General features: G+C 53.3%; 1 protein-coding gene across 1 annotated transcript in view; it reads left to right on the top strand.

The window, feature by feature from the left end:
• Nucleotides 1-5,519: 5,519 nt before the first annotated feature.
• The window catches only part of IGDCC3 (immunoglobulin superfamily DCC subclass member 3), a 38,887-nt gene continuing 30,249 nt past the window's right edge, over nucleotides 5,520-14,157 (top strand). The window contains exon 1 of the mRNA XM_029238592.1: nucleotides 5,520-5,745. Coding sequence (XP_029094425.1) covers nucleotides 5,625-5,745 — 121 coding nt within the window. The 5' untranslated portion in view covers nucleotides 5,520-5,624. The remainder of the gene's footprint in view (nucleotides 5,746-14,157) is intronic.

Raw genomic sequence — 14,157 nt, 5'->3', positions numbered from 1 at the left:
CTACCATATGACCCAGCAATCCCACTCCTGGGTATATATCAAAACAAAAACAAAAACGCTAAGTTGAAAAGATACATGCACCCTACTGTTCATAGCAGCATTATTTACAATTGCCAAGATACGGAAGCAACGTGTTTCATCAACAGAGGAATGGATAAAGAAGATGCGGTAAATATATACAATGGAATACTGCTCAACCATAAAAGAGAATGAAATTCTGCCATTTGCAGCAACATGGATGGACTTGGAGGATATCATGCTAAGTGAAATAAGTCAGGGAAAGACAAATACTGTATGATATCACATATGTGGAATCTAAAAAGTAAACAAATGAATATAACAAAACAGAAACAGACCCATTAGACATAGAGAGTAAACTAGAAGTTACCAGTGGGGAGAGGAAGCGGAAGGGGCAAGATAGGGGTAGGGGGTTAACAGGTACAAACTGCTAGGTATAAAATAAACAAGCTACAAGGATATATTGTGGAACACAGGGAATATAGTTATAACTATAAATGGAGTATAACCTTTAAAAATTATGAATCCCTGTATTGTACACCTGTAACATATAATATTGTACATCAAGTATACTTCAATAAAATAAAATTTTAAAAGAGAACGGGTTACTCAGAATCCTAGGATAGGAACCCTCCCCACCAAAAAGACAAAAACAAACTGAACCATCTCCCTACCTCAACAGGCACTTCAGAAAAGCACCTAAACTTAGGAAAGATGCTTTCTTTGATGACACTCTTTTAGGCTCTTCGGGGATCTCTTTCCATCTGGACACACATTTTTTAACTTTCTTGGGTGCAAGGGAGGAGTGAACCACCAACTCCGGAGATTTGGGCTCAACAACTCTTCTTTGTTAACTCTGGTCTCCAAAATTGCCCATGGCTGCATGTTCACACATGTGGGCACTGTGCCTACAAGCTCAGAGACCCATCCTACATGCACTGTCACCTTCACAAACACCCTTGTGTCCATTAACTCAAACCTAAGCACAATAGTCACACACCGAACTCCACACTTACACCCCACACACATCTCAGGATCACAGCTGGCAGCTGCTCTGTTAAGATCTTTACAGTGCCTGGAGTGTGGTTGCTTTTCTACTGCAGGGAACCAAGAGCCAGAGGCTGCCCTGCCCAGGACCACCCCCAAAGTGGCTAGTGAGCCAGCCCCAAGTTAATTGACAGATCATAGGGAGAGATACTGCACATTTTGCATGCAGGAGAATAGCCATTATTTGCATATCACTCTCAGAGCAAGCGTTGTGATAAAGAAGAATTAAACACTTGTCAAAATGAATTTAAAATGACAGCATCCCAGGACACCAATTTGACCTCTCCTGAGTCTAGGACAAGCCAAGAAGGGGTTGTTGAGAATTCAAGCCCTGCAGGAGGGAGTTCCAGGACTTTGGGCCCACGGGAGGGCCCCCCCTCCCCTCCCTTTCCTATGGCCAATAGAAGCTCATCATTCCTGCCCTTCCTCATAATGAGATTGGTTTGGAGCTTCGGTGTGTGCCCGACCCTGAATTTCTCCATTGCCTCCTACTGCTTGCTCGTGTGTCTCAAGTCCTGCCTCTCAAGCTCACCTTCCAGTTGCTAATACAGAGTAAGGAGTCCCTGGGCTGCACAAACCCCATCACGAGTAAACTTATCTGATTTCTGGAGGCCTTTTCTTTACTCATCTGTACCAAAGTTAGTTTTATATATGGTTAACATTCCTGCTCCAAGATTCCGGAGTTGGTATCGAAAGAGAGATGTAATTACTCCTCTCCCAGACCAGTCCAATGCCAGTAGCTGAGTGAGGCAGAGACTACTCTCTTTAAGCCTCCTGCTCCTTGAACTTAGTAGATGCTCAGTAATTTTGATGGACTAGCACATCATGCTGGACTCAACAGAAGATCATTTAATAGTGAGTGGCCGAGACTGAAGATCTCTGAGGGCCAGCATGGGGATGTATGTCCTAAGAGGCATGCCTATCTTCCATAACACTTCTTACCTGAGACTGACGCTGTCTCCTTTTATGTTCTCTGACATGAAACCTTGAGTCTTCTTTGTGGCATAGAAATGTTACTGGGAATTTTAACTTTCAATATGCTTTCCCAGTTACCAGGCTATTTGTCATGACCTGTGTCCTTTAAATTTCCCTATGAGTGAGCAGGGGAGATATGATTATCTCTCAGATGAGTTCCAAGAGTGACTGCCTGGGTTTGCGGGTCTAAACAGCGGGCAGAACATCGGAACCGGGTCACTTAAGTGTTCTCATTGTCCTGTTGGTTCCGCTCTCCCAGGGCCCGGGATGAAGCTGCCTTCCCACTTCTCCTACCTCTGTCCACCCATGCGCCAGAACTCTTCAGTCTGAAGAGGCCAGTCTTGCAGCTAAACGTCCTAGCCTTTGGCTGGAAGGACCGGAAACCAAAGGAAAACCGAATCTTTGACAACTTTGTGCAGCTTTTAGGGAATTATCTCGACAATATAGACTTGGACACGGTGCAGGAGGGCGCAGCAGAAAGAGTGGGTCAGAGGGAATCCCGCAGCTTTGCGGGTTTCTCCGCAGCCCAGACCCATTCGGCGGTCCGCTGGGTCTCCACTTCCCCAGTCGCCCCCAAGTCCGGGCTGGTCCGCGGGGGAGGGGTACGGGGCTGCAGCTCAGGACGGCGCCCGCCGCTCCGGCCCCAGTTCAAAGCGCAGGGGGCGCGTCCGCCGCGCAGCCGGGAATGTCCGGCCGCTTAAAGCGCTCGTCGGCTCTTTTGTTCCCCAGACCGGGCCTCCGGGGAGAGGGGGCTGGGGGAGGGGACCGGGAGGGGAGGGAAGGGGGGGGGCGGCGGGCGGCGGGAAGAGGGAGGGGCGGGCGCGGGCGGTGCGAGTGCGGAGCGCGCACCCCGGGCGAGGCTGACAGATCGCCGGGGTGGGTGCAAGATGGCGCAAGCGGCTGTGCTCCCCCTGCGCCCCCGGCGCTCCTAGGCAGGCATGTGGCCCCAGCCCCCAGCCGCCCGGGCTCGGCCCCGGCCGGAGCCCCGGCCTCGGCCCCGGCGCCGGCCCCGCGGGACGCTGTGAGCCGCGAGAGGCCCCAGAGCCGCGCGTCGCCGAGCCGAGCGGACCGCGAGCCCCATGGCTGCTCCGCGCGCCGCGCCCCCGCGCTGCCGGCCCCGGCTCCTGCTGCCTCTGCTGCTGTTGCTGCTGCTGCCCGCGCCGAGCGACGGTGAGCTAGGGCGCCCGCGAGCCGGCGGCTGAGGACCGAGCCCCGGGAAGGGCGAGAAGGGAGTAAGCGGGCGCGAGGGGCGGACCCGGGGAGAGCGGCGCGGACCTGCGGGTCGGAGGGACTTGCCCGAGAAGGGGAGGCGAACGGGACGGGGCGCTGAGGCCGGGTTGCCGGGGGCGGCAGGGGAATGCTGAGGATGGAGCCCCCCGAAGAGAGACCGGCATTCCGTCCGCTGCGTCTCCAGGACTCAGGGCAGTGCCTGAGCCCGGACTGAGGAGCAAGGAGCGCGGCAAAGCAGGAGCTCGGCGGGCAGGCTGGAGTTGGGGAGAGGGGGAAACGAGCCATGGGAGACCACAGGGCTGAGGCCCGTCCGAGGGGGCGCGCTGGGGTGCTTGGAGCCCAGGGGTGGGCACAGAGTGGCGCGAGGCGGCCGAGGCAGCAGGCGGCAGACCCCGGGGGCGGAGGCCGGGACCCAGCGGGCTGCGCTGGGCGGAGAGCACGTCGTGGATTTGGAGCCGGGACTGGGACGCGGAGTGCGAGGGAGAGACCGAGGACGAGGAGGAGGAGGAAGATTCCCGGCGGGCCGCGCGTGGGGAGGGAGAAACCCGAGAGACACCCCGCGAGCTGAGGAAGCGGGGAGAGAAGCCGACCGAGGGCTAGCGAACGGCGGGGATGCTCACGTGCCCGCCCTGCCCCAGAGGGTGCACACGCAGAGCTCGGGGTTTGCCGGCTTTGCCGCCCGGAGCTCCGTCACCACCATCCTGTTCCCTCAGTGGCTGTAACGGGCCCAGCTCACGGGAGAGGGGCGCAAATCTAGTCCCTTCCCCTCCCACCCCAAGTTCTCAACAGACACTCCTCTGGGCAGTATTCTCTCCCCTCTTAGCTCGGAGAAGCGGAGTATCGCGGCCGCCTCTAGGAGAAACTTTATACCCCAGTTGCTGTACTGGGCTTGGGGTGGGGAACTGAGGCTGCTGAAACGCAGTTCCTGGTAAAGATGGGTAGAGATTTGAAGGGGCGTGACCCTCAAATGTCTTAAAATACGAATTACCTATCCCTGAGAGTGGGGGAAACGCCCCTAACCCCAGCCTTCCACCTTCTTTCTCCCCACCCGCCGCCCCATCTCCCCCCAGCCAGGGAGGGCGCTGGTCTGTTAGGGACGGGCCAGCTCCCGGATCGCTAGTTCCCTGGAAATGTGAGGAGGGGTCTGTGGATGCCTTTTCAGCCCAGGTGGGTTCATTCCTCCTGGAGTGAAGTTGTAACTGGTCTGGTAAGTTGCTCGCTTGAGAAGTCGGAGACTCGGCATCATGCCTGGGATTGGAGCTCTTGTCCTTCCTCTCCGGCTTCTTCTGATTCCCTGACCACCCTCTTCTCCCTTCTCTTCTTTCCCCTCCTCTTCCAGTTCTTTCCTCTTCTGCAGGAGTGAAGAGGTTGCTGGGAGTAGAGGTTGTAGGAACCTCCCTCTTTCTAAATTTTGGGAAATCTGAGCAGATGTTTGGTATCCCTCATTCTCCTATGACAAAGGCAAAACAAGCAAAGCAACCAAAACCCAGAGCATCCTAGGGGTGGGGCAGTGGAGCTGGACCATCGCCTAGCCTGTACCCGGTACTGGGCCCACACACCTTTCTCCCTGCCAGGCATTGGACCAGGCCTCAGATGGTTTTGCCAGTAAAATGAAGCAGTGATTTATTACTATCTCAACTTTATATTTGCCTTTGAGTCTGTTAGTCATATTTAACAACCCTACAACGCAAGCCATATTGTTGTTCCTGATTTAAACAGATGAGGGCCGAGAAGCCCGGAGAGGTTGAATACTTTACCTGAGGTCACACCCTGAAAGTCTGTGAGGCTTAAGTGCTTAACCAGGGTGACCACAGAAGTGGCAGCGGCTGTATTGGAATCAGTGTTGCTTTTAGATCCCAGGTTTGCAGCTGTTAACTCTGAGGCCTCCAACAAGTTGCTTAACATCTCTGGGTTTCAGTTTCCTTTTCTGTAAAAGATACAAATAAAAAAAAAGATGGTAGAAACAATATCCATCTCTCTGAGATGGTCTGTTGATTAAGTAACTATACTGCATGAGATGCACAAAGGTCTATATATTAATAGAGATTCCTATTAACATCACAGAATGATGGGGATGGGGTACACAGATCCAGAGAACTTGGAACACCTGTGTCTGCTCATTCCACACTGACCTCTCCTTTTCCTCTCATCTCCCCCGCCTGATTGCAGGTCTCGGCCACTCCGCCGAACTGGCATTTGCTGTGGAGCCAAGCGATGATGTTGCAGTCCCTGGGCAGCCTGTAGTGCTGGGCTGCAAGGTGGAGGGGACCCCTCCAGTGCGAATCACCTGGAGGAAGAATGGGGTGGAGCTGCCCGAGAGTACCCACTCCACCGTGCTGGCCAATGGGTCGTTGATGATCCGCCACTTCCTGCTGGATGGAGGAGGCAGCCCTTCAGACGAGGGGGACTATGAGTGTGTGGCTCAGAACCGCTTTGGGCTGGTGGTCAGCCGGAAGGCTCGAATCCAGGCTGCAAGTAAGTGGGTGCCCTTACTTTTTTTTTTTCCAGGCCATGGGGGGATAGAGGGAGCAGTTCCATCTTATGCAGCTTCTGGAGCCCTAATTTCTCAGCATGGGTCAGTTGAGAGGGGCATAGCAGTAATTTGCGGTGGTGGAATTATATCTTATACTCATTTAACTAATTGGAATGCAATTTGACAAGAATGTAGCCAGACACTGTTGTGGGAAGAGGGAGAGAGAGACAGCAAGCTTCATCCAGTTCTTGGGTCAGTGTGTCTTAGTTTCCATATGCCTGTATATTGTGAGCATCCCAGTCTATTGAGTATGATTTTTGTGTTTAAATATAAACAGTTGTCATACTTTGGGGGTAATTTAAGAGATGGTTTTTTTTTTTCCTTTGCGGCACGCGGGCCTCTCACTGCTGTGGCCTCTCCCCGTTGCGGAGCACAGGCTCCGGACGCGCAGGCTCAGCGGACATGGCTCACGGGCCCAGCCGCTCCGCGGCATGTGGGATCTTCCCAGACCGGGGCACGAACCCGCGTCCCCTGCACCGGCAGGCGGACTCTCAACCACTGTGCCACCAGGGAAGCCCTTTAAGAGATTTTTGAAGGGTAATTTTGGTTACATGCAATTTTTCATTACGTGCTGACTTTCAAACCTTTTGGGTAGAATAAAACCTCACTGTACCAGTGATGACATTCTGAAGCTTGTCAACAATTTGCTTTACAAAAAATATGATAGAATAATTTCAGGGTTAACACAATGATGACATTACTCCCACTCACCTTCCTGCTGGTGTACTTTTTTAAAAATTTCAGCTTTATTGAGGTGTAATTGGCAATAAAATGATAAGATTTTTAAAGTGTACATGTGGTGACTTGATATTTGGTGTGCTTTTTAGATTGGGAGAGGAGGTGTTTCCGCTCTAGACTTGTGCTTTGCTTGTGCTATTGGGCCACCAGTAATTGTGGTGATGAAATGATGGCCGTGCTTTACTGCCCTTTCCTGCAAAAAGCCTGTTGTTGTTGTTTAATCTGTATACACTCATTGTTACAAAACAATGAATCTTTACATAAACCGAAATTGTTTATGTATCTTGGGAAGGTGGCAGGCTGTGAGGGTGGGCGGTCATGGTTGAGAACCACTGCTCTTGAGGAAGGGCAAAAGTTTTGCCAAGTGGAAAATGTTCTCCATCCCATATCTCTATGCTTCTGTGTGTGTGGGGGGGTGTCCTTAAAGGGGTTGCTTTAACTTTGGTTGGTAATCATTTTAGCTAATACTTAGAAAGCAGTGGCTGCATACTGGGCTCCCTGCCTAAGTGCTTTACATGAATTATCTCATTTAGTCATCGTGATGACACTGGAAGATAGGCAGTTATCATCCCTCTTTTACAGATGGAAAAACTGAGATTTAGGGGGATCTGTGACATTCTGGTGAGCAGAGGAGCCAGGACTGAAGTCTAGGTATTCTGAACCCTGCACAGTCCCACTTAACTCTTGTGGCACGCTGCCTCTTCCCCATCTGATCACTGACAAGTTTCTTCCTGGCTCTGAGGGCATTTGCACAGTTGCTCTGAACGGCTGGTGAGTGATGAATCATTCTGAGGCAGGAGCCGTCTAGTTGGGTTTAAGATGCCCCTTTGTTCTAAGGAAGGCTCATCCAAGCCCCCATATGGAGCTCTCTGGGAGGCAGCCCTGGACCTTGAGACTGAATCACTTCTGGCTCAGCGACCCCTCATCCCCCGGTCCTCCTGGCAGTGTAGGGGAAGGCTGGTGCAGCTTCTGAGCAGATGGCTGGGTGTGAGGAAGAGAAGCGTGGACGGAGTGTAGGGACCCGAGGAAGATTTTCGGGCGGGAGAGAAGAGACTTCTCAGGGAGCTGCTCCCTGGCTTGGGTCCACACTGAAAGTTAGATGGCCCCTGCATCACCAGCCTAGAATTCTGGGAGATGAATCCCCAGGTGTTTATATATAGCTAATTGTAAATGTGCTTTTCTGTAAATGGTAATACCTTCAAGATGTTTGGCTTCCTTAAACTCCTAACAGTATAAGAAAAGTGAGCTGTGGGCTCTGACTGGGGGAAGGGCCAGTGGGCGAGGTCAGCTTGGTTAATCCTTTGGGGTCCTGGGGACAGCTGGGGGTTTGCCTCCAAACACGGGCAGTCTGATGCGGTCTCTCTCCCCCACAAGGCTCGTGGCCCCATGGGGAATGCTTGGATACCAAGCAACCGGGTGGCTGGATCCCCTTTTCTCACTTCATAGGCTGATGTCCCTAGGAACCTCCAAAGCTGATTAGCTGCCTGGGTTTTCTCCTTTGGTAATAACTCCCTGCCCGCATGCCCGCAGTCAGGGCAGATGTTGTGTGACATGGGAGGGTGCCTTCTGAAAAGGTGTGAGGTGCCCTCCAGAGCCCCTGATTCTCCTGCCTGCTCTACAGGGGCTGATAGGGCGGGGGTATGCTAAGCACCCCTCACAGACACACAGTCCACCCAGTGGACTACCCCAGCGAGGCAGCTAGGGGTCCAGGTGAGTTTGGGCAGGTCTGCTGGGGCATCCAAGCTCTGGGCCAGAGGCCGATGGCTGGGAATGCCCCCTCTCCCATCCCAGTGGGCTCGGATGCTGTCATGGAAAGATGGCCTGCCCAGGATGGGCTAGACTACAGGCTGATTCCTTGGGGGCTTTAGTTCAAAGTATCTCCTTTTTAGGACAGAGTGGCTCAGGGTCCTAGGAACACTGGTGCTTCCAGCACGTCTGGTTTCTCTGCCTTGCCGTTCCATGTGTTTATAGTTTGGGGGCTGAAAATCGAGACACTTGTTAAGGATGAGACCCTGGACAAGTTAATCTCTCCGTGGCCCAGTTTCCTCACCATTATGTGAAATGTGCATATAATCCTACTTTGTAGGATGGTTGTAAGGACTAACACACCCCATGCTTTGCCTGGCACAGAGGAGGCGCTCGGTAATGGAGTCAATATCTTTTTCTTCATTTAAAGGTGATTCCACTCATGTTGCCAGCAATAGCAGACTGCCTGAATCCGCTGCCAGCCCCCCGGCTTTCTCCCGCGCTGAGATTCAGTTAGGGAGTACTCTAGGGAAATCTCTCAAGGAGTAGAATTATTGGAGCCAGAGTACGACCTGTTCTGTTTTAACCCCTTCGTGGGAGGGCCTGGGGATTCTCCCAAGCCTCTGAGCATCGTCTGAAGCTTGGCTGGCCTGTGAGACCCTCTGCCATCCCTCTGGAGGGGCTCCAGGAAGGGCATGTGGGTCACCCGATCCAGTGGGAACATGCATTGACTCACACCTGTTGAGGTCTGTGTGCCTGGATGACTCCAAAGAGGGATGGGCTAGCTACGAGGAGGGGGGATGATTGGGAGGGAGACCCACCCCCAACTCTCCTCAGGCAGATGCCCTCATTTCCTGCCTCTCACTTCCTGGCCTCAGTTCTTGGTCTCAGGCCCCTTGGGAAACTGGAGCTAGATGATCTAGATCAGGACTTCTCAGACTTTAGTATGCCTGTGAGTTACCTGGGGATCTTGATAAAATTCAGATTGTGAATCAGTAGGTCTAGGCCAAGGCCTGGGGTTCGGCAGGTCTAACGAGATCCCAGGCAATGCCAATGATGCTGGCCCACAGGTGCGGAGGAGAGCCCCCTCCCATGTCAGAATCACTGGTGGGGGTGGGTGGGTCTGTGGGCAGCACAGTGAAGTCCGTAGAATATGGGCTTCAGGGCCGCACCTAGGTGGGTCTGAACCCCAGCTCTGCCACTCACTGACGATGTGTCCTTAGCAAGAGTTACTTTTAATTCTCTTGAGTCTTTGTGCTCTCATCTGAAAAGAATGAGCATAATCCCATCAGCCTATCAGGGCCGTCAGAGGATTAAATGAGGTGATGGATGGAAAGCACCTGGCACAGGACTTGGCCTCTAGGAAATGCTCATTAAGTATTACTGTTAGTGCTAGGTATTGAGTGCTAATTTAGGATGAGGACCAGCCTGTTCCAGTGCAGGCAGGGCTCTCAAAGAGCCAGGAATGCCTTCCCAGCAGCCTGGGGCCATCCTGGTTGGGGTACCCAACAATGGTTATGAGGGTGGGCTGTGGAGGCAAACACACCCCCAGCTGGAGGGACTTGGGAAACTGGACTCTCTGAGTCTCAGTTTCCTCATCCTTAAATTGGAGGAAATAATACTTACCAAGGAGGAATGCTATGAGGATGACCTATGAGAATAGGCCTAAAGAACTTAGCATAGAGCAGGGTACGTAGAAAGTGTTCCTTAGATACTATCATTATTCTGGGGAGGTAACAGAGGTGAGAAATGTGAAGTTCTGAGCTCCTTTAGATGTGATGGTTCCAGGAAGGCACTGGTGAGCCCGACTCCTAGAAAGAGGGAGCGGAGTATGGTGAGAAGAGTGGAAGTCCAATTCTAGTCCCCTGCTGTCTCCAGCCCAGTAAGTCACCTACATCTCAGGCCCTCAGTCACCCCCTCCTAAAGGCTGAATCATTCTTAGCCTGTCTGAGGGAGGCAAGTTTAACCAACGACTCTGGAATCTCTTTCAGCAGCAAGACCCATGCTTGTGCGGATCTGGGGGCGGGGTCTGGGCATAGGTCTGTGGAACCAGGTCTGGGTGGGGGGTTGGGAAAACTTTGGGCTGGAGCTGCTGGGTGGTACAGCTTGTGTGAGGGGACCCCGGAGGGCCTCAGTGTAGACAGTGGGATGTGTAGGGAAGCGGTTCCTGGCACAATGGCTGGTAACCCTGGAAGCCTTTGTCACCTGGAGGCCTTTGTCACCCAAGCTTTTCTTTCCCCCTTGAGGGGCAGCTCAGCCAAAGTAACCCTGAGGAAGTCTCCTCTCTGCCCCTTGCACGCGTCTGCCTACCCATTAGAGCAGGAAGCAGGCGCTGTAGCTGAGGTGCTGCCGGTGTGATGAGTGAGTGGCCATGACAAGGCCTTCTCTCACGCCAGGCGGGTCACCCATAAGTATGCTGTGGCGCAGAGGTAGGTGCAAATGGGTGAGGGTCGGGGCCTTCTCCCTGCCAGTCAGTACTCCACAGACCAACCCCATTTGGTGTTCCTGAGAAGCTGTGAGGTGTGATGGAAAGGGCCTTGCCTGGACACAAGGAGTCCTCTGTGGCTCTGGGCAAGTCACTCACCCTCTCTGGACTTTGCTTTTCTCATCGTAATATTGAGCAGTTGGACCAAGGTTCATCTCTGCTCTACCGTATTAAGGCTTCCTTTCCATCCAGTCAGTCCTTGGGACATGCCTGCCTTCCCTGAGCCTTTTCCCAGTCTATTCTGTCCCTTACCCAATCCCTCCCCAAAGACCACTTAGTTTAGAGTAATTTCTTCTTCCCGCTCCTAAGGCGGGGAGTACTTGTGGTCTGCGGCATTCAGGCTCAGCCCACCTCTCAGTGAGGGCTGCTTGCATTGTTAAGTAACTGTTTTGTGGCTAGATAGTCCATCTGTCTCCTCAACTAGATTTTAAGCTCCTAAGGGGCTTCTCTTCCTTTTGTATTTCTCACATCCCCTGCCTGTGGAGCTTGGTAAAAACTACATGAACATGTGGCCTTCTGGGTGCAAAGCTCTGTCTCTCTCAGCTTCTCTTTTGCTTTCTCTCTGTTTCTCCCTACCTCGTAATTGATAGCATAGCTCATGGGAACAGAAGCTTGTGAACGGGGAGGATCGGCAGGGGAATGTAACACACTCGGAGCAAAATCATGGGGTGACGGCTGCTGTGTGTTTATCTCTAGAGGAGCTGAGACTCTCTCTTCCTCACCAGATGGGGTGCGAATCAGAGACCAAATTGCTTGGTAGCCCTCATGCCTGGGCCTCGGGATCTCCTGCCTTGGACTTTATTCCCTGGCTGGATGAAGGCTGTGTCCCCAGGCCCACTGGCCCCAACTGTGGGGGGAGGACCGCCCCTCACCCCACCAGCAGGACTTGAGTGTGGAAGTCGAAATCTTCTGGTTCCCACACCTTGGCTCCACTGTCGCAGGCAGCCAGCTGGCCCCTTGAACACAATGTGCAAATCTTCTCTGTTCCTGTTCCGGCATTGTCCGTGGCCGGGCGCCTTGGCTGGGAATGTGGGCCGGTGAATAGGAGAGGCATTTGCAGCCTGCAAATGAAACAGGCCCCCAGCCCCCCTTAGACCCCTATTCCCTCCCCACCCCCAGGGAGAAAGGACTTTTTCACTTCTGGCCTTCTTGTATTGCCTTTCCCTCTCCTCTCCAAAGTCCCTGCAGCCGTGTGTGTGTGTGTGTGTGTGTGTGTGTGTGTGTGTGTGTGTCAGAGAGACTTTTCACAGCAGCTTGAAGGTTGTTCAACACAGCCTTCAATAAAAGTAGAACAGAAGGGCACCCAGGATGGAAAACCAAACAGCTCACTGCTGTCTTTGTTTAAACTGGACCAAGTGATTCCAAAAATGTCTGCCTGTGTTACTAACCCATGCCTCCCTAAGATCTCTGGCCGTAGCCTTGTTGCAACAAGAAATGTAGAGACCAGTAGTGCGTGTGTATATTGCCACGTGGGCCTCTGTGGGCACCTGAGCATACAGGTGTGTACTGAAGGAGGTGCACGGGGCTTACGATTGGGGTCCAGCTCTCCTCAAAGGAGTCTCCTGTGGGAATTCCTCCTCCCTTGAGCAGCGTGACCAGGCTAGAGATCTAGAGTGGACAGAACTGGTGCAGGGCAAGAGGGAGTGGTAGATAATTCTATTCAGTCCTGCAGCTGAAGTGAGGGAGGAGGGAGGAAAAGCCTTAGGTCACTGGTGGAGCGTGGGGCTTACATGACGGGCATGTGGGCCCGGCCATAGTACCTCTGGGGAGTCTAGGCCATAGTTTTCTTACTCATTAGACGAATGCCAGCAATCTGGCTGCAATCCGAGCCTGCTGGCCAGGGCTGCTCCATCCTCCATCCTCCCTCCCCTGCCCCAAACCCCCCACCTCCCCACCAAAGGACCGTTCTTTGATTTCTGAGCTCGCTTCCCCTGCCCCCAACTTTGTTCACCCTGTTCCAAGAAAGGCTAACCCTTTGTGACTGCCTTCAAATGCAAGGGAGGAGCAGAAAAGAGAGTGACCTCTATGGATGGGAGCAGTCCTGGGGGCTTCCTAAAGAGGGGTGACTGGACAGATGACATTGTGACCCAGGGAAAGTGGAAAGGCAGGTGCCCAGCAAGGGCCTGAAGGGGGGCGAGCAAGGAGGAGCTGCAGGCCAGACCCCAGACCACAGGGAGATGGAGGGGGTGGGAGTATGGGCTTAATCCAGGCCAGCGCCACCTGATTCAGGCAGAGGGCTCCAGCTCACACTCTCCATCTCTTCTCTGGATCTTAGTCTCGGGGCTCCTCAGTCTTTGACACTCCCACACTCTGCCCCACCTCTGCCTTCCTGTGAGGCCATGTTTAGGGTCTCTGTCTTTATCACTCCTCAGTCCTCATTTCTCCGGCCCTACCGTCTTCCTCTCTCCGGCTCTCTTTATTGCTCTGTCCTTCCTCCTGCCTCTTTCTCCAGTTGTAGCAATTCCAATTCCTGTGTCCACCGTCCTCTTCTGCGCTTGGAGGGAGGTACCTGTGTTTCAGGAGCAAAAGTAGGTGAGCTCAGGCTTCAGCACAGAGCAAAGAGATAGGAAGAGGAGAGTCTGAGAGGGTGAGGTTCAAAGAAGACCCCGAAGGAAGGGGTCTGGGGCCTCCCCAGCAAGTCGGAGTCTCCCTGGGGGCACACCTTCCCGGAGAGGAATCTGAGAACACTGGCCCCTGCTCGGGGCCTGTCTCTGAGCCTGGACACTGACCACAGTGGGTGGGTAGGGGCAGCCCCCAGGCTGCTCTCTGGAATGCTGGTGTTGGGTTGCAGTGCAGATGCGAGCAGTGATAATGGGCAGGAACTGGACTTTCTGGTCTGGCTGCTGCCCCCAAGGCCATTGGAATGTGAGGGGGGGACTAGCAAGAGGCCCCAGGGACTTGGGGTGGGCAGATGGAGACCAGACCACCTAAATGGAGGGGAGGAGGAGAGAGAACCAAGTTCTAGCCCTTTCACTGAGTTGCAGGCTACAGCAAAAGAATCCTAAAATTTCTGGTTCGTCTAGGACCTTGGAGGTCCTCCCAGCCTCTAAGTAGAATCACAGGCATCCAGACTACAGGGGACACTTCGGAGCTCAGCTGGTCCCACCTTCTCATTTTACAGACTTGAAAACTGAGGCCCCAAGGGGGTAACCTGCCCAAGGATGTGATTGGTCCTCCAGCCTGGGCAGGTTAGAGACTCCCTTGTGCCTCTTGCCTTGCCCAGTGCCTTACTGCTCTCTGGTTGGGGAAGGGGGAAATCTTTTTATATCCCCTCCAGGGCAGACTGGCACATATATTTCCATTTTTTGTGTGTGTCCTGCCCTACCCCAGGCTCTGTCTGTGGTTGTAGTTCTGTATGTGAGCGTTAGCCAGCAGATCTCGGGTA

Source organism: Monodon monoceros, unplaced genomic scaffold (assembly GCF_005190385.1).
Source record: "Monodon monoceros isolate NGI ecotype Baffin Bay Population unplaced genomic scaffold, NGI_Narwhal_1 Super_Scaffold_21, whole genome shotgun sequence".
Classification (NCBI taxonomy): Eukaryota; Metazoa; Chordata; class Mammalia; order Artiodactyla; family Monodontidae; genus Monodon; species Monodon monoceros.
The sequence above is the reverse complement of the archived record's forward strand: the minus strand, read 5'-3'. Positions and strand labels throughout refer to the sequence as shown.